General features: G+C 34.6%; 1 protein-coding gene across 1 annotated transcript; it reads left to right on the top strand.

Annotated features, from left to right (window-relative positions):
- The first annotated feature begins 584 nt into the window (after positions 1-584).
- Positions 585-24,419, top strand: LOC148275711 (kanadaptin). The gene is made up of 9 exons (XM_088235315.1): positions 585-997; positions 2,408-2,540; positions 4,291-4,483; positions 6,574-6,721; positions 7,865-8,036; positions 12,652-12,800; positions 15,301-15,467; positions 17,963-18,154; positions 22,869-24,419. The coding sequence occupies exons 1-9, from the start codon at positions 733-735 to the stop codon at positions 23,493-23,495; spliced, it is 2,046 nt and encodes a 681-aa protein (XP_088091441.1). The 5' UTR covers positions 585-732; the 3' UTR covers positions 23,496-24,419.
- The last annotated feature ends 439 nt before the right edge of the window (positions 24,420-24,858 follow it).

Below are 24,858 nucleotides of genomic sequence, written 5' to 3'. Positions count from 1 at the left end.
TATACTTATAACATTGAGATGATTTTCACAAAAATGGCGCTATATGAATTATCCGAATATTTATGTATATGTATTAAACTCTATGGAACCAAAATTCTGTCTTCAATTTGTTTTTGTCCAACAGACCAAAACACAAATTTTCTATCTGTTGATTTTTATGAAATTAAAGAGCTGAAACCTTAATTGTTGTGTATGTAAGATCAATTTATTTCACCTACATACTAGGCAACGCCTCAAAATATTTTTGAATTTTTATAATGCTTCTTGAACTGGGTGTATTCATTAAAAATGTTTAAAGTTTGAACGAATTTTTGTAAACAAGGACTTGATTCAACCCCCTAGGTAGCTGTTAATAGTAACAAATTACAACAGAGATGAAGAACAAGATGTAAATTACCAGACTTCCATATTCCGTTCTCAAAAAAGTTCTTCTTCTCTGTTGTAATATGTAAATGTTAATAGCTCCCTAGGGAGGTTTAATCCAGTCCTTGTCTACAAAATTTTGGACAAACTAAAAACATTTTTGATATTTACTTGTTTTTGGAATATTATTTCCCTCCTTTGTCTTTGGCTATTTCTATGGTCTAGTAGAATTCAAAATGTCAGATATAATCTGTGAGATTTCGTTCATCGTGGTTAAAGTTTAAATTTCCTGAAAGCTACGGTATTCGGACGATAACTTAACGTTTGACGAGCGTAGTAAGGTTTTTCCTTATTTCGATAGCCGAAGTAATGGAGGAAGACAAAGAACCCGATGTCAAGCCACCCGAGGAGTTTGTAGAATTCAAAAAGCCGATTTTTGTCGGAAAAATTGGCAAAGGGCCGCGCAAAATAGTGCGACCAGCCGGCGAAGACTCTGCCCAGACTTCGTCAGAATATAGGTCCGGCAAAGAAAAAGTAAATCCGAAGGATTTGCTATCTCCGTCACAACTGTTGAAAGAAAAAAGCATTCCCCTTCCGTACAAAGAACCACAGTGGTCCGGTCTCCCGCCACCCGGTAAAAAATATTTACATAATATTCATCAAGTATTGCTTATCTTTATTGAAACTCTTTTATTCGTATTTAATTAAACAACCATATTAAACCATTAGAAACTGTTCAAAAATTTATCTTAAAAATAATGCTTCACAAAAATCTCACTTTTCCAAGAAAGTTCCAAGAAGCTAAACTTTTAGATATATATACATATATATATATATAGTAAATGAGCTGAAACTTTTATCAATTGATTTTTCTTTTCAGTTTTTCTACTTGGTTTTTAGTATTTTTTATTTTCTCTATCCTCGCCTCTGTTGTATACACTATGATCGGTCTGACACACGTTTTGTGTATCCGAATTATGTTTCCAATAATCTTGTGTTCATTGTACTATACGACATTTCTTAGGCATCCAGATGTTTACTAACTGAGATGGATATGTTCTCATCATCACTATGGCTGCATCATCTGCATTGCATGTGATGTTAATGACCTTATCTCCCTTAGTAGATTCACTACTTTTTTATTCTTAAAAGCGTTTTTTAATATATTTATTCTGCGTGTGTAAGAAAAGGTTTTTTGCTTATATATTGTTGTGCTATATTTAGTTATAAAGGTGCTAAACTTGCTTTTTTTCTTTGTTCTCAATATGTGTTATTTTTTTTATGTTAATATTATTTATGTCCCGAATTGAGTTGTTGTAACTCCTGGGAATACAGTTCAACCTATTTTACTTGTAAAATACTTTGTGTTATATGATTTATAATTAAAATAAATAAAAATAATGTGGGTGAGATTCATCTTGCTGAACCAAACCACCTACTAGGCAACGCCTGAAAACAATTTCCCAATTTTTATACCTCTTCTTTTACCAGGTAGTTAATTCAAAAACATTGGATTATGTCCAAATGCTTGCAGACTGCCTGAATTTCCTCCCTAGGGAGTCATTCATATTCAAATCTATTGCAACAGAGAGGGAAAACATTACTTCACAAAAGTCAACAGATGGAAGAGTTGAGGAAATGTGGATGTTTAAACATGGGCTTAAAATGTTACACAGTTTGTAAAGTGGCTACTTCAACCAGCCAATGACAGATCATAAGCCCAGTAAATGCCTAGACTCTCATATTCCCTTCTCAATAATGTTTTCCCTCTCTTTTGCAATTGATTATTAAAAATATTTGATTAGGGAAAACCCAAAAACATGTTACTATAATAATGATAAGCTGTGCATAATAACTTATTTAGACGATTCGCCCCTGCTATCCACAGTGAATTGAAGAACCCCGACTAAATCGTCAATTATAACAACTGTATTATCGGTGTACTCTCGATTGCAGAGTTTTTGGGAGGAAGATATAGATATTTCATGATATTCTGGATTTTGACATAGCCATGATTAATCAATACAGTTATGATTTTTTCTAGAATCCGGATACTGTTTCGAGGTCCTGAAATCGGGAACCATATTGGAGACTATCGACCTGACGATGAAGCCATTCCACGTCTTTGGGAGACTGTGCGTGAACGATATAGTGATGGCACATCCGACGATCTCCAGGTAAATTAATATTGTATAAAAAACTATATTTAATTTTTCTTTTATAATTTACTGGAGTGTCCTATGCTGGGGGAAACATTTTACATATTTTTGAAACATGCCCTAAATATGCATTAATTCTCCCTTCCCGATGATGTGTATCCGATACACAATGCATCTAATAACTTTATTATCTTTTTTATTTTATTTTTTTATTAATACATTTCATAAAAGGTACATGTTTTTTTGAAATTCCATACAGATCTACTTTTATACATCTAGTAAATGTTATCACTGTAACTCTCCAAAAATGAGACTAACTCTTGTGCTTTGAGAGTGACTTACACTGTTGTAGTTGTTTATTTATAAGAGTTTATATAATTTTGAATATACGAGTACATGAGAAAAAAAAAACATCATATAAATAGAAAAAAACTTAAAATAATAATAAATTCATGCTAATTAATATTTATTGCAGTTTTTATACGTGTCCAAAAAAGTTCTTAAGATTTACTTTAAATTTAATTGTTGATATATTATTTTTAATAGTTTTTAGTTCTTTGGGGAGATTATTATAGTTTTTTACACCTTTGAAGACAAAGCTATTTTGACCATGACTTGTGTGGAATTTAGGGATTTTAATATTATGTTGGTATCTGAGTGACTTATTCATCTCAAATTCTTTTATTTTTTCTTCTTTATAAATTTGTATAATGGAATTCATTCAACCACCCCATCCAACAATTCCATATTGTAACAAAGATTGTACACTTGAGTAATAAGCTATTTTTAAATGATTGATTTTTTAAATATTAATTGAATAAATATTTTTTTTATTCATAAATTTCATAAAAAAGTATAAGTTTTTTGTAAAATTCTAAACATAACTACGTTTACTCATCTCGTAAATTTTATCACTGTAACTCTCCAAAAAAAGAGACTAACTCTTGTGCTTGGAGAGTGACTTACACTGTTTTAATTGTTTATTTATAAGAGTTTATGTAATTTTAATACGAGTACATGAAAAGAAAAAGAAAAACATAGGATAAATAAAGAATAAACATAAAACAATAATAAATTCATACTAATTAATATTTATTGCAGTTTTTATACGTGTCCAAAAAATTTCTTTAGATTTACTTTAAATTTAATTGTTGATATATTATTTTTAATAGTTTTTAGTTCATTGGGGAGATTATTATAATTTTTTACACCCTTGAAGACAAAGCTATTTTGACCATGACTTGTGTAGAATTTAGGGATTTTAATATTATGTTGGTATCTGAGTGACTTATTCATCTCAAATTCTTTTATTTTTTCTTCTTTATAAATTTGTATAATGGAATTTATTATACCACCCCATCCAACAATTCCATATTGTAACAAAGATTGTACAATTCAGTAAAAGGCTATTTTTAAATTATTGATTTTTAAAATATTCCTTAATCTAATAAATATGAATATACATTTTCTAATTCGTTTAACTAGTTCACTAATATGGTCTTTCCAATTGAAGTTTTGATCTATGTATACACCGAGATATTTAATTTTATCTGTTGTATCAAGTACTGAACATGTTAGATCGCAGTTAATTTTGTTGCAATTGCTTTGGTGAATTATTATACTACTGAATCTAAATTTGTTTTGTTAATAAAAAATGGGATGGTAAATATAATTAATACTGGGTCTCGATTTTCGATTCTTCCATTATACATTTACGTATCGATTGAAATAATTTGATTGAACCAAATTGGCGTTTATGAAATTCCAGACACCACGCGGTGATGCAGTATAAGGCGTTCGAGGGCGAAGACAAACGGCCGTGCGGCTTCTACTTGTACGACCTCGGCAGCTCGCACGGCTCCTACGTGAACAAGGTTCGCGTGAAGCCCAACCATTACGCCCGAGTCATGGTCGGCCATCTCGTCAAACTCGGCTGCAGCACGAGACAGTATATTTTGCAGGTATTTTAAATTTAAAAAAAAAGATAGTATTTGTGTGACCAACCATATAAAGAGTAGGGAAATATCACGTACTATAAAAATATATGAAATGGATTTCGAATAATCAATTGTGAGTTCAAAATCAATAACGCACACGTCCCGATCCACTGATTGTAAGGCAGCGGAGGCTAGGCGATCTTGTTAACTCGTCAGGGCCGGAGATGTCCTCAGAAGGGCCTCTTACTTCGGGTTGAAGTTGCCGGTTCGCCGTGAAGTCCAAAATCCAAGTCCAGGGTGAAGCGAAGGTGTCAAGCGAAGTGAAGTAGAATCGAGTAGAAAGCGGGGTCGGGGAGCAGCGAGTAGAGATGAGTAAAAGCCAAACGTCAGAGAAGAAGTGTCGTTTATTTTCAATTGTACATGTTATATACCGTTCGCGCTACGTGCCCCACCATTCACCCCGCCGAGCGGGCCTAGCCATCGCATGCTGCGCGAAGAGAGAGAGAGCGATAGCGAAGGCCGCACGCCCTCTCTATCTGTCTCCCTCCTTCCACGTATATAGGCACTACCCCCTCCAGTTCTCACGGCATTCTTGCGGCGGCAACGCAGCGCAAAACAATGGAATTAAAAAATATACTTAAAACTAATTTACAAACTAAATATTCTAAATGTCTCGGTATGGAAAAGGCCACCCCCGAATGTGACAAATACTAGTCTTTATTGGAGGGGCAGCTCATTTCTAACACATACCGAGATCCCTAATTCTAAACACTTAGCCTAGCCTAGCGCAGTGGCGGTCCCTACAAGGGCCGCTTTCCGTTTTGACGTCCGTAACAGATATTGTATAGAAATGTTTTCATTTATATATCACAACTAGATAAAATACAGAATAGATTCCTTAAACTTCTGGATCGTAAATCTTTTACATATTTTGACTCGTACGAAGACTCTTCTTCCTTTCATAGTTAAACTTTATTTACTAAACGTAGAAGCATATCTGATCTGTCTTTCCTCTTCAAAATTTTTAACAATTTTATCGATAGTCCATATCTCTCGGAGTGTATTTCAATCAATTGTCCCGTAAAGTCAACACGACAAGTAATTTTTTTTTATAATTCATCGCCCAAAAAAATTATGTTCAAAGCTCGTTTATTTATCGTAGCTGCTCCAGATTTAATTTACTTTGTCCCCATTTAGATATTTTTAATACAAAATCCTGTGACTTAAAAAAAAAAACTTTTTGAAATACTGTTAAATGAAACTTTATTTGTCAGTGTGTAATAAGTTTATGTATCTTTAATTGTGTTTATTTTATTATTATATCAAAATTTTGAATTAGTCAACTATATTATGAAAATCCCTCTCCTCCCCTCCTCCAATCTATTTTCTCATCCCTTAACCTTCTTACGAGCTGTTTCTCATGTCTTATATAATATATTATTTTTCTCTTTACTGTGTAACATGTTCTCTCATTATATTTGTGAAAAACTTTAACTTGACGTATGTACGTAAAAAGCGGGAAAATGCAAAATTGAGGAATGTAAAAACGAGGTTTTACTGTATTTTCAACAGAGATGAACCTGCCAAAAAACTAAGACCATTATTTACAAAACTCTCCTCAGACCGGTCATTGCATATGGTGCCGAATGCTGGGTTATGACCAAAAGAGATGAAAATATGGTATTAGTATTTGAAAGGAAAATATTAAGGAAGATATTTGGTGCAGTCAACCAAAACGGAGTGTAGAGGAGACGGTATAATCATGAATTAGAGGCACTGTATGGTGAACCCAACATTGCACAATTCATAAAAATAAGAAGATTACAATGGTCGGGCCATGTGCGCAGAATGAATGATAACCGTACCCCAAAAAGATTATTTATACCACTCCGGAAGGCAGACGAAGCAGAGGCAGACCAAAATGAAGATGGCCGGATAATGTGGAGAGTGACATTAGAGCGATTGGCCTGACGAAATGGAGAAGGGCCGCGGGGTGCATTGATGAATGGAGACAAATTCTGGAGGAGGCCAGGGCTCACAACGTGCTATAGCGCCACTGATGATGATGATAAAGCTGCCACTTGTAATACATTTTTAAAATTGTAATTTTCTAGGGTCCCGAAGATGACACAGAAGAGGAATCTGAATTAACTCTAACAGAAATGAAACAGCAAAGGCTAGCACGAAAATTAGATTTGATCAAAGCAAAACAGGAGGGGAAAACGCACGAAGAGGAGGACGGCGGAGTTTCTTGGGGGATGGGTGAGTCTATCTTCGTACATTTATTCTTAATATTGTTTTACTTTTAACTAAGCTAGATTAGCCGTCCACAACTGGGTTTTAGAGCCAACTGGCAGAGGAATGATGACTGCTAACCACGCAAAGACGGCTAAAATAATTTATTTATTCATTCAAAAGCAAATTTGTTTACATTTATTGAGACAAAGTCTTGACTTAACACAGGATGTTAGTCCTATAGAGTTGGAACGAATAATATGTAGGATTTTGGTTGCTGAGGGTTGGAGCTCCTACCCCAGTTAGAGATTGACAGAAAACACGAAACACTATTAGACACAGTAATATGGATGTCTAGGCATTTACAGGGCTTATGACCTGTCGTTAAAATACATATTTTTTCATTGCGATTTGTGTTGGTATTACGACTGATTATTGTTGACAGCTGTTTAACCTATAAAACAAACACAACTTCTGACATGTATGTTCACTACACGTGCCGCTAGTGCCATCTATGTGTGCGACCCGGAAACTTAGTTGCGCAACTATAGTCCTTGAAATTTAGCTTGATTAGAATGACAGTTGTCAGCAAAAGTGACGACATAACTTTGTAGTAACGTTTAAGGAGTTATATTGACACACGAAAAATCATTAGTATCTGTCTTGTTAATTTATTTTTTTAATACAATGCTTGACATATACATCAACATAAATATATAAAATCAGCTTTAAAATTAAAGAAAAAACCAAAATAAACGTAATTATTAACGACGTTCTTACAAGGTTACATCATTTTGCAAAAACGTTAGGATGGGACAAATTTATCAATGTAAATTGATTGAATAAAAAAATAATTCATTTGATGTTCATAAAATAAAAAAAAATGTCTTTTTTTTTGGTAAATAATTGTCTTAAACACACTATAATAGGCTTGTTTTTGCGTTTTTATATTAATTTTCTTAAACAGAGTTTTATGTTTGCATGAAAAAACTGATAAAATCGATTTGATCGGTACATGGTCAGTGATTAGTAATTACCCATCACTATTCAGTTCATACCCAGAGACGTTGGGCTTCTTTGAATATATAATTAATTACCGGATAAAGAAACGATGTTGATCAATATGCAAGTTTCTATATATTTTATTTTTTTTACAAATGTCCCTTCCAGCTGAGGACGCGGAAGACGAGCCAGACCTGTCTGACAATCCGTTTGCCGTGTCCACCAACGAGGAGCTGTACCTCGATGACCCCAAGAAGACCCTGCGGGGGTACATGGAGAGGGAAGGAGTTCCGCTGGAGTACGACTGCCAGGAGAGAGCGCCTGGCCAGTTTGTGTGCCGGTAAGTGATCAGAACTCGACTTGTTATTTTCCTGGACAGTATTTCGTATACTGTCCCTTTCATGGATTTAAGAATAGTCCAGAAGGAGCGTAGAATTATATTTGAATACATCGGACTGTGTCCGAAAATCCCCCTACTACGCCTCACTTTCGTCGCGCGCATTCGTGAAGCCGCCGCGCAATGTTGCCAGATGGAAAAAAATATAATCGTAACACAAATGTAAAGTAAAAAAAGCCAGCCCTAATCGTTTTCGATAATCCTGGTCTGAAGGTCATAAACAAGTCCATAAGATATTGTTTTAAATTGAATATTACAACCAGAATTATCTTCTTTTTTCAAAAAAAGAGAATACAATTCTGTAAAAAAAGGTTTCAACTAAAGTATTATACACTTATTTGTTTATAAATTTGTATAAACCACTTAATTTTTTTAAAATTACACTTCGACCGGTTTCGAGGTTACTACCTCATCGTCAGGAATTTAACTAACTTATAATTACACGCGTTGCTATTTATATAATAAAATATTGTATGAAAGAGATAGAAAATTGAAAGAAAGAGAGAGAAAGAAGATAAAATAAATCATAACTGGAATAGTTTTAAAAGAGGACTCGAAGTTAAATTTAATTGATTATTTATTATTTGAAGTTTTTGATCAATGGCTTTACTAATTTCTAATCGTTGTCTTTCATACAATATTTTATTATATAAATAGCAACGCGTGTAATTATAAGTTAGTTAAATTCCTGACGATGAGGTAGTAACCTCGAAACCGGTCGAAGTGTAATTTAAAAAAAATTAAGTGGTTTATACAAATTTATAAACAAATAAGTGTAAAATGTCATACCACAAAGCAAAGTGAAAAATGTTTTTGATAACAATAATATAAAGTATTTTAATTTTTTTTTTTCTGAGTATTACTGAAGGCATAACTTAGTAAAAATAAACGAAAATGTCACAAAAATGTATGAGATTTAAAATGCTTGTATTTCTTTTCAAAAACAAAAAAAAAATTTGGCTGCGGCCACTTTCACGTTCAATTTATTATCTTCAAATTATTACAACATATTTTAGTTTAATACTTAGTCTTTATCGAGATCCCAGATACCTAAGCTTAATCTCAATTTGAAATGGCGTAATCTGCCGGTCTAAAAGTAATTATATTTTAGTTACATAAAATTTTTAAGTATATTTTTAACAAAAAAAAAATTGTTTTTATCTAATATACGTTTTTAATTTTTTTTGTTATTGCGCAATTAAATTTGTTTTTAAATGGCAAAATCGTATGGTTTCCTAATTTTGCGTTCGTTTGACCAGACTGCAGCCTTAACCAACGACCGTTCTGGAGGACGTATTGAAGTTAAATCGTTGAAATTTCTATGGGCGGTATTGGAAATATGACCCTTAAAGCGACTGGGTAATATATAAACCAATTTCGGCCTTTGTCCTATAAAGGGTTAAATATGTTTTTTACTATATTTTCACTATGTCTACCACCTTGATTTATTGATTACTGTTTTTTTTTTGACGCTTAGAACGAGGTAAATAACCCTAGTTAGATAATCAAAGCAACTTTGTATCTTTACATGTATAATTCTTCTTTACATGTGATGTCACTGAACTTCCCCTAAACGGCTTAACCGATTTACGTGCGGTTTTCAGCGAAATGTAGATCTTTGCGCTGTGCGTGTTCGTAGATATCAAAACTTTTAATCGAATGTGTGAAAAAAAGTTAGAAGCTTAAATATTTTTTTCATCGACCTACCAGGGTAGCATTCGACGAGAATGCATGTACAAAAAAATGGAATGATGTTTTTTTATGTTTAAAAAATGTTGGTTTTTGAATGTTTACAAACAACATTAGCTTTTTATGGATCCCAATCAGATTCTATCCTTAAATTCCTTATAATTTCTTCCTATCTATTTATTTTTATTGGATTTTAAGTAATAAGACATTGTGTCGATATTTGAGAAAGTAGACATTCTTCTCTTTGCCGGCGATCTTAAAACTTCAAAAACTGTTACCTCTGATACCGATTGTGGAGCTCTTCAGTCTAATTTGGTAAGGCTGTACAACTGGTGCCAGAAAAATGAACTTTACTTAAATGTCGACGAGTGTTGTGTAATATCATTTACAAGAAGTAAAAAACCCATAATATTCGATTACAACATTAATAATATCAATCTGGGAAGAGTTACACAAATAAAGGTTTGGGGATAGTTTTTGACGAAAAATTGACATTTATTCCTCACATTGATACCATCACTAATAAGACAATAAAATGTCTTGGATATTTGCAGCGAACTGTAAAGGATTTTAATTCCATCACTACCCTTAAAGTGCTATTTACCGCCTTGGTTAGAAGTAATTTAGAATTCAATTCAACAATTTGGTCGCCTTATTACAATGTTCATATTTTAAAGTTAGAAAGAGTACAACGTAAATTCCTTAGATTCATCAATTACAAACTTAATATACCCACTGAAAATATTGATTACGATAATTTATTATGTACACTAAATATGTCAACTCTTTGTAAAAGAAGAATCATAAATGATTTATTAAATTTATATCAAATAGCAAATGGCGTATTGGACGTCCTGGAATTAACTAGTGTTATCAGCTTAAAAGTACCTGTTCGAAATACTCGGCAGCTAACGTTATTTTTTTAATCTCCTGGCAGTCACAATTATTATTACAATTCACCAATACCTAGACTATACCGACCAGCGGCCAGCGGCTAGGTAACGAGTATGGTGAAGTTGATATATTTCGTCTGTCTTTATATAATTATAGGTTAAGTATTCAAAAGGTTATAAATTAATTTGTATAAAATTTCTTAATATTGTTCTTTATTTACTATTTTGTTTTCTCATGTATCTCTATAATAATGTATAAACTTATATGTATGTATACGTATGTGTGTATGTTTTCATATGTAAATTTATTAAATGTTTTTCTATGTCCCCATATATACCTATGTTGGTACATTTCCTGATTTTTACTTATTATTGTATCTTTTAGCTTTTCTTATGTTATCTTTAATTTTAACTAAATTTACATACTTATGTTTCACTGCTGCACTTGAATGTAATTTCTAATATATGTAAAAGCCCGTAGGGCGTGTAAATTAATAAATAAAAAATTAAATAATACTAAAATAATATAAACTGACTTTAAATACATTTTTGAAAATCGCATTCATGAATAAAGTGCTCCCCTGTTGGTGGGAAGAGCCGAGTTTGAAATTTGCAAAAAGAATTGTGTATTTTAAAATGAATTATTTTATGTTTTGGAATTCAATCATAAACAAGTACCTATAGTCCTAAAATGTAACATGATTAGAATGGCAGTTGTCAGATAAACTGACGAATAACTTTGTAGTAACGTCTAAGGAGTGATTTATATTGACACACGAAAAATCATTAGTATCTGGCGTGTTAATTTTTTTTTTTAATACAATGCTGGACAAATACATCAACATAAATATATCAAATCAGCTTTTAAATTAAAATAAACCTAATTATTAACGACGTTCTTACAAGGTAACATTATTATACAAAAACATTAGAGATGGGACAAATTGATCAATGTAAATTAATCGAATAAAAAATAATTCATTTGATGTTTATCACGAAAAAAAGTATAAATGTTTTATTTTCTGGTGAATAATTGTGTTAAACACACTATGATAGGCTTGTTTTTGCGTTTTTATATAAATTTTTTGGAAACAGAGTTTCATGATTGCATGAAAAAACTGATTAAATCGCTTTGATCAGTGATCAGTAATTTCCCATGGTGTATTACAAAACAATTTACTTGGGTATCATGTGATACGCAGCTTGGCTGTTGGGCAGATTGATGTGAATTGCAATATTTAAGGCAAATTATTTAAAGCGGACAAAGGCAACCTCTCCTGGCTTTTGTTAGAGCATAAAGGACACGCTCGACGGAAGTCCTCCCGGTTCTAAGGGGCTTGTCCTTTTTGAATGTGGAGGTCCAGGGACGTTCTGCAAATTTCCACTTAAAAAGAAAGCGTTCCTCTGTAATTGGTGGCGGCGTTTGTCTACACCCAACTGCAGGAATGTCTCAATTTGATATACAAAAATGACTTTATATGCTCTTCTTGATGCTTGGCAATCGCGATGGGAATTTTCCCTATAGGGAGTATAACCTTTTTATTTTTCCTTGCAATCTCTTTGATTTATCCCCGATTACCCAGTTTTTATCAGTTCATGATAAATTTAATAGAAAATTATTTGTTTTTAATATTGTTGATTACCTTCTGTGCTGCTGCGGATATCCTAATCAATCTTCTGAACACATCCTGCGGTCTTGTCCCTTTACCCCACTCTATGAATACCAAATACCATCACTAATGAAATTAGTTTGACAGATGTCATTCTAATAAAGCTATATTTTAAGGACTATAGGTACCTGCTTATCATTGAAAAGTCTTTTACCGAGGTAATAGCAGGCAAGTTCGTTCGGGCAGGACAATGTCTGTCGGGTCCGCTAGTAATTCTATAATTTTACGTATGTTATATGAAAGTAAATAAATAAAAAATAAAAAGCGTTGTCTGTATTGTAACATAATATGTCAATTTGATTACAGAGTGGAGTTGCCTATAGAAGACGCTCGCGGCCGGCCTGTTGTCGCGGAGGTTATTCACAAAGGGAAGAAGAAAGACGTCGTCGTGCAGTGCGCTCTGGAGGCCTGTCGCATCATCGACCGTCACGGACTGCTACGCCAAGCTAAGCACGGTAAATTATTTACGTTAACGCTGCTCGTGTGGCTATGATGTTTCGTGAGTCTATGTATATAGACTAAAATTGAGACCTTAAAAGTTGTGCACAAAATAACACTGGGAAACATACAAGACGACGACATAATATTAGTCAAAAATGCTGACATACACAAATATAACACCCGACAACAACAACACTATCATATTGGAAAAGCAAAGACAAACACAGGACAGTCAAAAATACTACATAATGGACTTAAACACTACAACGACTTACCTTACTACTTGAAAACTTTTACTGGAGACAAATTTAAAATCCATCTGAAAAAGCACATGATGACTGAACTAACTAGACTAGCGAGACATAAAATGACTAGACAATATTAAATTTCTAATGTAACCCTAACGGGTTTTTTCAAATTGTAAATAAACAAAAATAAAAATTTAAAAAAGAATACAAAAATTTCATAATAATAAGAATGAACAATATTTTGAGTATGTCCAAATTCTTGTAGACAAGGACTGGATTCAACTCCCTGGGGAGCTGTTAACATTAACATATTACAACAGAGATAAAGAACATTTAAAAGAAGGTGATATAGAAGTCTAGGCATATACAGGGCTTTTGACCTGTCATTAGCTGGTTTAAGTGGCCACTTTACACACTGTGTAACATTCACCATTCTGCCCATATTTGAACATCTATATCCCTTCAATTCTTTCATCTGTTGATGTTTGTGAAGTTAAAGAGCTGAAACCTTTATTTATGCGGGTGAGAGTGCGGGCCACTTAAACCAGCCAATGGCAGGTCATAAGCCCTGTAGATGCCTAGACTTCTAGATCACCTTCTCTTAAATGTTCTTCATCTCTGTTGAAATATGTTAATAATAAGAATGGTTTATTATGTGTGCCCTACTTCAAAGTTTAAAGTTATTGTAATATTAGTATCATTTAGCCTTTTTGAAATAAACAGAAACAATTAATACTAAACTAGGTACTACCAGAATACACACTACATAAACACCACATCGCATACACATCACTCCATACACCTCACTCCACGCACTACATTTCATACTCACAACAATAAAAACACAATCGCTAGTAAATTCACACAAAGCACAAATTTTTCTTACATCTTGTTGTACTGTTAGATAGTTGTTTCATATATTGTGTTGTGTACGTAATTGGTGCCGTGTTAGGTTTATTTTTTGTTCGTAATATTGTCTAGATTTATATTAACATAGCACTGTGTGCACAACATTAAATTTAAACAAATAAACAAAATAAACAAAATTAACCAAAATTACAAATTCTTTATCTACTACATACATACTTCTGTAATAGATTTCTCTGGATTATGTCTAGTCTGCCTAACTAGGTTCAGCCTGTTTTAAGGCAGACATTTTTATGCAAAAATAAACAATAACATGACTTCCTACTAGTTAATTTATTATAAAGTTATACAATATATATACCATTTATTATTTTAGAATGTTTTTTAGTAAGTTTTCCGATTTTTCTCTACCTAAATCCAGTAACCATTTTATTACAAATTTATTAAATTGAATTCGGGTCGTGGTTTTGCAATGTTCGGGTAGCATATTGAATATTTTGGGGCCCAGAAACCTGAAATTTCTTTGCCCGAATTCAGAGTTTGTGGAAGAGGCTGTTTGATGTATGAGTTATTTGCAACAGAGGGCATTTACAGATTTAAATCACTCCCTAGGGAAAAAATCCTGCCTGTCTATAAAGATTTGGACATACTCGAAGCATTGTTGATTAAACTAACTGGCATAGAAAGAAGTATAAAAATTGAGAAATATTTTTTAGGCACACAATATTATTTTTGGTATATTTACATATTTATACACATACAATTCAAAAATTAAAAATGTCAAAAATTAAGTAAAAATAAATTGCAGAGTCATCTGCAGGCGATTACTAGTAATTAATTTAACTCGGATAGAGTCTTAGCTACATAAATAAAGTAATTTGCTTTGATACTTAACCTCAATATCAAATACATAGATGGCGCTCCAAACGCGCTAGCGAAAGCTTTCCTTGTTTCATGACATATATACAAAAACCAAAAAATGTCACCGATATGGATATTCGCTAATAAGCGGAATGGGGAATGTTGTAGAATTCTACATAAAAGTGGCCACTTGAACCCAACCTATGACAGGTCATAAGCCCTGTATATGCTCGAATATCCATAATCTTGAAACAAAAATACTACCCATCTCTGTAGTGATATAAATAATAATATTTTTTAGGCGTCGCCTAGTAGGTGAATTGGTTCACCCGGGTGAATCTCATCCCCATGATGAATGTTTTAAACGTAGGCAGAATGGTGAATGCTACACGGTGTGTAAAGTGGCCACTTAAACCAGCCAATAACAGGCCCTGTAAAAGCCCGGACTTCCATATTCCCTTCTCGAAAATATTTGCCCTCCGTTGCAACAAAATTATATTTTAGCTCATTTTTGATTATTTTTTTAATGTTTCGACAGAGTCTCGCAAGCGCAAGAGCAAAGACTGGAAGGAAGATGATTACTACGACTCCGACGAGGACACCTTCCTAGATAGGACGGGCGCCGTGGAGCGGAAGAGGCAAACTCGTATGAAGAGCCAGGAAGACGCTAGTGCGTCCACTGTGGCTTTGACGTACCCGCAACTGGTGAGTTCATCCCCCTCCTTGGTACTACTAATGTTTCCGTTTATTTTCTTATATTTATTTATTTACATAAACAGTTTACTTACACATTTTTTGAGACATAAGTCTCAACTCCATGGGGCCAAAAGTCCCGTGTTGAGTTGGGGCGAGTAATTAGTTGACTCAGACATACGAATATATCACCACAAATATAATATATGATCAAAAAAAAAATACAGTAAATCCCCCCTTTTATGTTTTTCAACGGAGCAAAAAAAAATGTGTAAAACTGAGGAAAACATTAAAGTGAGGAATTGAAAAATGTATGAGAAAAATCGGAATTACATAAAAATAAAATGATTTTTAAATTTATTTCTACAGAGAGGGAAAACATTTTTGAGAAGGGAATATGGGAGTCTAGGCATTTACAGGGCTTATGACCTGTCATTGGCTGGTTTAAGTGGCCACTTTACACACTGTTTACAAACATTCACCATTCTGCCCATGTTTCGACATCCAAATTTCCTCAACTCTTCCATCTGTTGACTTTTGTGAAGTAAAACAGCTGAAACCTTTATCACGTGGGTGAGATTCATCCGGCTGAACCAAATCACCTACTAGGCAACGCCTGAAAACAATTTTCCAATTTCTATACTTCTTCTTTTACCAGGTAGTAATTCAACAATTTATTTATTCAGATATTTAGAACATTACAGAAAAAAGACCCAATTCATTCTAAATACAATAATAGATCACAAATTACCGTAGATAGTAATGTTATTAAAATAATATAACAAAAGGCAAAAAGAATAATTACAAGTTAGAAAGTGCTTTCCTAAGGGAAGGCCCACTGTCGTGAAATATGTCGACATCGAGGCAATGCGATTAAGTAGCAAAATTGCTCTACCAACCGGCATAACCATTGGCAGGTTGGTTCTGCATCGCGGTAGGTAAAACAATCGATGCTGTCTTTGTCGAAGATAGTTATCAGGTACGAACAGACCTACATCCATCAGAATTTCTGGGTTATGTATGCGACCACCGATCTCCTGGAAAAAGTGAACACCCAAATGAACGTCCCTCCTCCTCCATAATGACTGATAGCCTAGCATCCCCAGTAAAACAATGTTTGATTATGTCCAAATGCTTGCAGACTGGCTAGATTTCCTCCCTAGGAGTTGTTCAAATTAAAATTTATTTCAACAGAGAGGTAAAACATTTTTGAGAAGGGAATATGGAAGTCTAGGCATTTACAGGGCTTATGACCTGCCATTGGCTGGTTTAAGTGGCCACTTTACACACTGTAATATTCACCATTCTGCCCATGTTTGAACATCCAAATTTCCTCAACTCTTCCATCTGTTGACTTTGTGAAGTAAAAGAGCTGAAACTAGTGTAAATTTTCTAATAGTGAGTTATTTACAACTCGTTGAAAATGGCCCTCAAAATGAAATATTTGGGTAAATCTTAAGACCCCAAATATTTCTTTTTTAAAAAATAAATATACTTCCAGAAAAATTGTAAAAACGGTGATGAGTGGAAATTGTCAATATTTTAATTTATTTTTACCTATTTTCAATGATTTCACTAAAAATATTTTTGTATTTTTTCAAACAATATTATGTAACCTGTTTTTTATTTGATTCGAAAACAGCACGTCAAAATTATTTCATGTGTAAATAAAAAAATTGTCGGCCTCGTGGTGTAATGGTCAGCGCGTTAGCCTGCCATGCAAGAGGTCTCGGGTTCGATTCCCGACACGGTTGATATGAAATATTCATTTAAAAAGGGTGTTCTCACACTAGAATATTCCATAGTCCCTGGACTGGTAACGGAAGCGTAAGACTGATCATCTTACCTTCGTGTAACAAAAATGATCAAGATACGCTGCGATTGGTGTACCAATGCAGTGCTCTATGCACCATTAGGTGCGGAAAGGGAATGATGATGATGAAATAAAAAAAAAAACAAAATAGAATTTTTAATTTGCGTACAATAATAAGTTGTTTTTAGTGATGCCATAGAAAAAAGTGATACCGTATAAATCAAATTTCCCAACATTTAGGGGAAAAATTATTTTATGCAATTTAAAAATTATATTTTGGTTTTTTTGTTTATTTATACATAAAATAATTTTAACATGCTGTTTTTAAATCAAATAAAAAAAACAGATTACATAATATTGTTTGAAAACTGTAAAAATATTTTTAGTGAAATCATTGAAAATAGGTTAAAAAAATATTCTCAATTTCCACTTATCACAAGTATATGTACACTACAGTGTAGCAAATCAATTTTATTTTTATGAAACTCCTATTTTTTCCATACATTTTTTATACATTTTAGCGTTTTCCTCTGTTTTACACTTTTTTTCTCACTCCCTTGAAAAACGTTAAAATAGGGTTTTGCCGTATATAAAAAAACCACTTAACTTCTTCATCCTGGTGTCTCCTCTGTATTTGACCGTGAACGTGGTTCACAAACGTGTTTATTTCATCAATAACCCGATCTTTTTCCAGGTTGATAAATGCGCTTCGTTCAAGAGCGAGATATCCTTGCTGGAGGAGCGTCTGACGCAGCTGAGGGGCTCCGTCAACCCCAAGGAGCTCCCCATTGGCAGTGAAGCGGGAGAGGAAGATGCCCTCGACCAATTCATGAAGGGCCTACACAAGCAGAGTGCCGCTGACAAGGCGGAAATATCCAAAACCAAGGTACAGACTTTATTTCATTGTATATCACTTTCAACTCATTGACCAATATCGCTTCTACGGAGGATAGAACGCCTGTCTTTTCTAGCTTGTGTACGGTAGAACTCCAATGAGGAATTTCACTGTTTTCTAATTTTTTTTTTTTCTAAAATATATCCGAATCGCTGATTATCCGAATCGCTGATTATTTGAATTGCTGATTATCCGAATCGCTGATTATCCGAATCACTGAATATCTGAATCGCTGATCATCCGAATCGCTGAATATCCGAATCACTGATTATCCAAATCACTGATTATTCGAATCGCCGACTATCCGAATCGCTGATTATCCGAATCACTGATTATTCTATTCGCCGATTATCCGAATTGCTGATTATTCGAATCTCTGATTATCTGAATCGCTGATTATTCGAATCGCCGATTATACGAATCGCTGATTATCCGAATCGCTGACTATCCGAATCGCCGATTATCCGAATCACTGAATATCTGAATCGCTGATCATCCGAATCGCTGAATATCCGAATCTCTGATTATTCGAATCACTGATTATCCAAATCACTGATTATTCGAATCGCCGATTATCCGATCACTGATTATTCGATTCGCCGATTATCCGAATTGCTGATTATTCGAATCTTTGACTATCTGAATCGCTGATTTTTCGAATCGCCGATTATACGAATAGCTGATTATCCGAATTGCTGATTATTCGAATCTCTGATTATCTGAATCGCTGATTATTTGAATCGCCGATTATACGAATCCGCTGATTATCCGAATCGCTGACTACCCGAATCGCTGAATATCCGAATCGCTGATTATTCGAATCACTGATTATCCAAATCACTGATTATTCGAATCGCCGATTATCCGAATCTCTGATTATTTGAATCGCCGATTATCCGAATCACTGATTATTCGATTCGCCGATTATCCGAATTGCTGATCATTCGAATCTCTGAGATTATCTGAATCGCTGATTATTCGAAACGCTGATTATTCGAATTGCTGATTATCCGAATCACTGAATATCCCAATCACTGATCATCCGAATCACTGATTATTCGATTCGCCGATTATCCGAATTGCTGATTATTCGAATCTCTGAGATTATCTGAATCGCTGATTATTCGAAACGCTGATTATTCGAATTGCTGATTATCCGAATCACTGAATATCCGAATCACTGATCATCCGAATCACTGATTATTCGATTCGCCGATTATCCGAATTGCTGATTATTCGAATCTCTGATTATTTGAATTGCCGATTATATGAATCCGCTGATTATCCGAATCGCTGACTATCCGAATCGCTGATTATCCGAAACGCTGATTATTCGAATTGCTGATTATCCGAATCACTGAATATCCGAATCGCTGATCATCCGAATCACTGATTATTCGATTCGCCGATTATCCGAATTGCTGATTATTCGAATCTCTGATTATCTGAATCGCCGATTATACGAATCCGCTGATTATCCGAATCGCTGACTATCCGAATCGCTGATTATTCGAATCGCCGATTATCCGAATTGCTGATTATTCGAATCTCTGATTATCTGAATCGCTGATTATTCGAATCGCCGATTATACGAATCCGCTGATTATCCAAATCGCTGACTATCCGAATCACTGATTATCCGAAACGCTGATTATTCGAATTGCTGATAATCCGAATCGCTGATTATCCGAATCACTGAATATCTGAATCGCTGATCATCCGAATCGCTGAATATCCGAATCGCTGATTATTCGAATCACTTAATATCCAAATCACTGATTATTCGAATCGCCGATTATCCGAATCTCTGATTATTTGAATCGCCGATTATCCGAATCACTGATTATCCGAATCACTGATTATCCGAATCACCGATTATCCGAATCGCTGATCATCCGAATCTCTGATTATTTTAATCGCTAATTATTCGAATCGCTGATTTCCGAATCGCTGATTATCCAAATCGCTGATTATAGCTGATTATCCGAATCGCTGACTATCCAGATTGCTGATTATCCGAATCGCTGAATATCTAAATCGCTGATTATTCGAATTGCTGATTATCCGAATCGCTAATTTTCCCAATCGCTGATTATTCGAATTTTTGATTATCTGAATCGTTGATTATAACTGATTATCTGAATCGCTGATTATTCGAATCGCTGATTATCCGAATCGCAGAATATCCGAATCTCTGATTATTTGAATCGCTTATTATCCAGATTGCTGATTATCCGAATCGCTGATTATAACTGATTATCTGAATCGCTGATTATTCGAATCGCTGATTATCCGAATCGCAGAATATCCGAATCTCTGATTATTTGAATCGCTTATTATTCGAATCGCCGATTATCCGATTCTCTGATTATTTGAATCGCTAATTATTCGAATCGCCGATTATCCGATTCTCTGATTATTTGAATCGCTAATTATTCGAATCGCCGAATATCCGAATTGCTGATCATCCGAATCGCTGATTAAAGCTGATTATCCGAATCGCTGATTATATCAATCGCTGATTATTCGAAACGCTGAATATCCGAATCGCTGATTACTTGAATCGCTGATTATCCGAATTACTGATTATTCGATTCGCTGATTATCCGAATTGCTGATTATGCGAATCTCTGATTATCTGAATCGCTGATTATTCGAATCGCCGATTATCCGAATCGCTGATTATCCGAATCGCTGATTATCCGAATCGCTGATTATCCGAATTGCTGACTATCCGAATCGCTGATTATCCGAATCGCTGATTATTCGAATTGCTGATTATCCGAATCGCTGATTATTCGAATTGCTGATTATCCGAATCGCTGATTATCCGAATCGCTGATTATCCGAATCGCTGATTATTCGAATTGCTGATTATCCGAATCGCTGATTATTCGAATAGCTGATTATTCGAATTGCTGATTATCCGAATCGCTGATTATTCGAATAGCTGATTATTCGAATTGCTGATTATCCGAATCGCTGATTATTCGAACAAAAAGAAGACAGAAACGTCATGCGATTTGCAAAATAACAACTTGGCTCTCTGAAAACGGATGATGTTCAGCAAGCAATAACTTTCATTTACAGTGCGGTACGTACATACTGTGCATGCGACTACGCCTAACATTTAAAAGTGTTGTTTTTTTTAATATAATAAATATTTGTGTTATTAATATGATTAACCCAAATATTAAATTTTGAGGGCCTATTTCAGCATGTTATAAATAACATCATCATCATCATTCCCTTTCCGCACCTAATGGTGCATAGGGCACTGCATTGGTACACCAATCGCAGCGTATCTCGACCATTTTTGTTACAAGAAAGTGAGATGATCAGTTTTGCGCTTCAGGTGCGCCAGTCCACGGGCTATGAAACATTCTGGTGTGAAAACACCCTTTTTTAAAATAAATATTTCAACCATGTCAGGAATCGAACCCAAGACCTCTCGCATGATAGGCCATTACACCATGAGGCCGACCAAAAGTTGTAAATAACTCACTATAAGAAAATGGGAATCAAGTTGGGGTAGAGTGGGATTCGAACCACATACCTTGTCCGTGAGTCCGAGACACTAGCCACGGGACCACAACCCGATTTCATATGATTAAAAGCTCATTTTTCATTTCCAATCATTCATTTTTATTTTCAACATACATGTATGACAAAAACGGAAAAATGACGTGATATATACATGTAATTTGATAATTTATATAGCGCCATTTTTGTGAAAATCACCTCAAGGGCGCTGTACAATTAATAAATATCCCAGTACGTCTTGCAGCTACAGAGCGCATGGACGGTTGGGATTCTAGTTCCTCGTTTTCAATTAAGATCAATAAAAAAATATAACAGATAGGAGCTACATTACAGGACGTTTTGCAGCTACAGAGCGCATAGACAGTTAGAAATTTAGCCCCCATTTACATATTTTAAAAATTGACAAATTAATTTATTGTATTAATGATACTTAAAAAAAAAAATAATAATAAAAAGGAATAAGATTACAACACGTCTTGCAGCTCCTAAGCGTATAGACGATTGGAATTCTAGATCCCATGTACAAAATTAAGGTATTTTTAAGTTGATATATGAAAGCTAGATAACTAATCATCGGGCAGCTACAAAGCGCATGGACAAGTGGAGTTCTAGTAAAGTTAAAATGATATCAATAAATTTACAAGAAATAGAGCATAGTAGTAAGTTTGTCAAGTGTTCATGTCAAGAAGTAGGCAATAAAAAACTAAATAAATAAAACACTGTTTCAACTCCATGGTTAACAAAGGGATATAGTTGTCCGAAGAGAAGCTTTTGTAGACAGTAGGTAGATACCGTCACCATGTGGCCCACTGGCTGCTTGATAATTTCTGGAAATGCACGTGTGTAGTTACTGGGGGATTATGCCTATTGTTCCAACGACTTGGTGTCTATTTTGGTCCATATTATTTCATTGTATGAGACGGAACATTCCTGTTCAATTCACTTTTTTACATGAATATTACACAAACGCGTGTATGAGCGGTTTGATTTATCATTTTGTATGTTATTAGAAGGCAGATGTATTTATCAATAAATGTCAGCTCACTTTTAGTAGCACTGTTGTAATTTATTAATTATGGGTGTAGTGTTCCAAATAACAAAATTTGTGATGGTTTGTTGTTAAATATATATTTTTTTTATTAATCTTGAGGTTTTTTTTTAGATGGCGATTCAAAAATTAAAGTTGGATCTTGCGAAAACAGAACGTCTCGCCGACATTGCGAAACCGGCAGATCTGCCCGCCCTGGTTTTGCACGTCGCTGCCGAGCCCGCCAAAACGCCGGCGGTCAAGAAGACTAGCACCTCGGTTATCATCGGCAAGAGGATCAAACTCAAGAACCGAGAACAAACGCCGTACAAGGCGCCGGCGCGAACGCGAACCGACGAGAACGAAGAGTTCGTCGAAGAGATGGACTCGGACGAAGAGGCCAGTGAATCCGGCGGGTCGAATAGCGGAAATAAGTCGGCGAGAGCGTCCAGTGGCGCTAGTGATAGTGACGGCCCTGTTGCGAAGCCGCGCGACGCCGTGACATCGCCGCGCGAAGACATCAAATCGTCGTGCGAAGACGACAAATCGTCGGGCGAAGATGTTAAATCTTCGGGCGAAGATGTTGAATCTTCGTGCGAAAGTGGCATAGCAGAAGACGATAGTTTGGTAAATTTAAGTGATTCTAGTGCGAAAGTGTATGGACCAATGAGACCGCCTTCAAATTACAAAGTACCGGATAGCTATTACGAACAGAATACAAATAGAGATTTACCAGAAATCGTCGACGAAACTGAGTATTAGTAATTTTAAATATTTTATTTATTTACAATATTTTTAAGTATGTCTAAATCTAGTACTGGATTTAATCCATTAGATCCAATATATCTAGATTACAATGAAAGCGCTTACCCTTTTCCGCAACCGTTTATAAAGACAAGTGTCCTTCAGTTTCACATATTCACTATCAATTTTCAAAAACTAAATTAGCGAAAACTTGATATTTCTTTACAATCAAACTGCGAAAATAACAAATCATGGAACTAAATGTTGTTAAATATTTATATATAACCACTTACCGGCTTTTCTATATAAAAACGCGAGTGTTTATGTTGAGTGACGTTAGCAGGCGCGACTCAGGGGCGATCTTGTGCGTTACGAAAATGAGCAGCACTATTATCTCAAACTTTTCTTTAAGTGTGACATATTGCGGAGACCAAACAGAAGAGGCATACTCGAGCAAACTGCGAACATGAGCAAAGTAGACCATTTTTATACACGCGATATCTTTAAATACCTGACATGTACGAAGTACAAAACCAAGGTTTCTATGTGCACGGGTCAGTATGTCATCGAAGTGATTCTCAAATGTAAGTTTGCTATCAAGAATAACACCCAGATCGCGTACGGTATCAACTCTCTGAACAGGTTGGTTTGATAATGTATAATGATATGGGATTGGATGTCGACCTCGCGAAAAAGTTCAGTTTGAGTTCAATAATCTTTTTTTGGAAAGCATTTTGTTCGCATATATTTTTTTCTTCAAGTTTCAAATATAGGCCGCATTCGGTTTTCACTGAGTAGATGGGCTCCCATTTGACAAAGCATTTAGCCGCTCTTACTGAAAGCAAAATTGCCACACCTTGGCGGTGACACTGCTGTTGGCCAGAATGAATACAAATGTGTTTTTCCAATAATCTCTTTCCAGAAAATAGAAAGAAAGAAAAAGGGCAACAAAATATATCATAGAAAAAAATAGTTTATATCTTTAGTTTGATCCTATCTACTAAAGACACCATCCAGGGTAGTGCGTGTTTTTTAAAAGAAGGAAAATTTTGAAAGTTTAGGATCATTGAAATATTCATCAGTAAAAAATAATTAAAAATTTTTGGGCCTATAAAATATGCATGTCTCTGTGATAGATTCGTTTTTACAATGTGATATTTCTAGCACACGATTCCTTTTTTGGTTCTTAAATGGATATATTTTAAACATTGAAAACAATATATTTGTCTTATTTCCAAAAGTTTAGCTTCTTGGAACAATTGGAAAGAGGAAAAAGTGCGATTTCTGTGAAGCATTATTTTTAAGATAAATTTTTGAACAGTTTCTAATGGTTTAATATTGTTGTTAAAAGCTCCCCCCCATCCAATTATTCCACAGGAAA

The sequence above is a fragment of the Micrasema longulum genome, unplaced genomic scaffold (genome assembly GCF_059751315.1).
Source record: "Micrasema longulum isolate JH-2025_06_02 unplaced genomic scaffold, ASM5975131v1 h1tg001358l, whole genome shotgun sequence".
Classification (NCBI taxonomy): domain Eukaryota; kingdom Metazoa; phylum Arthropoda; class Insecta; order Trichoptera; family Brachycentridae; genus Micrasema; species Micrasema longulum.
This window is presented reverse-complemented; position numbering and strand designations above follow the sequence as displayed.

Bases quoted from the DNA above. Each gene is read 5' to 3' on its own strand.
- LOC148275711 (XM_088235315.1), top strand. From the start codon at position 733: ATGGAGGAAGACAAAGAACCCGATGTCAAGCCACCCGAGGAGTTTGTA. The intron at 12,801-15,300 runs GTAAATTATTTA...ATGTTTCGACAG, and splicing joins GCTACGCCAAGCTAAGCACG to AGTCTCGCAAGCGCAAGAGC. The intron at 18,155-22,868 runs GTACAGACTTTA...GTTTTTTTTTAG, and splicing joins CGGAAATATCCAAAACCAAG to ATGGCGATTCAAAAATTAAA.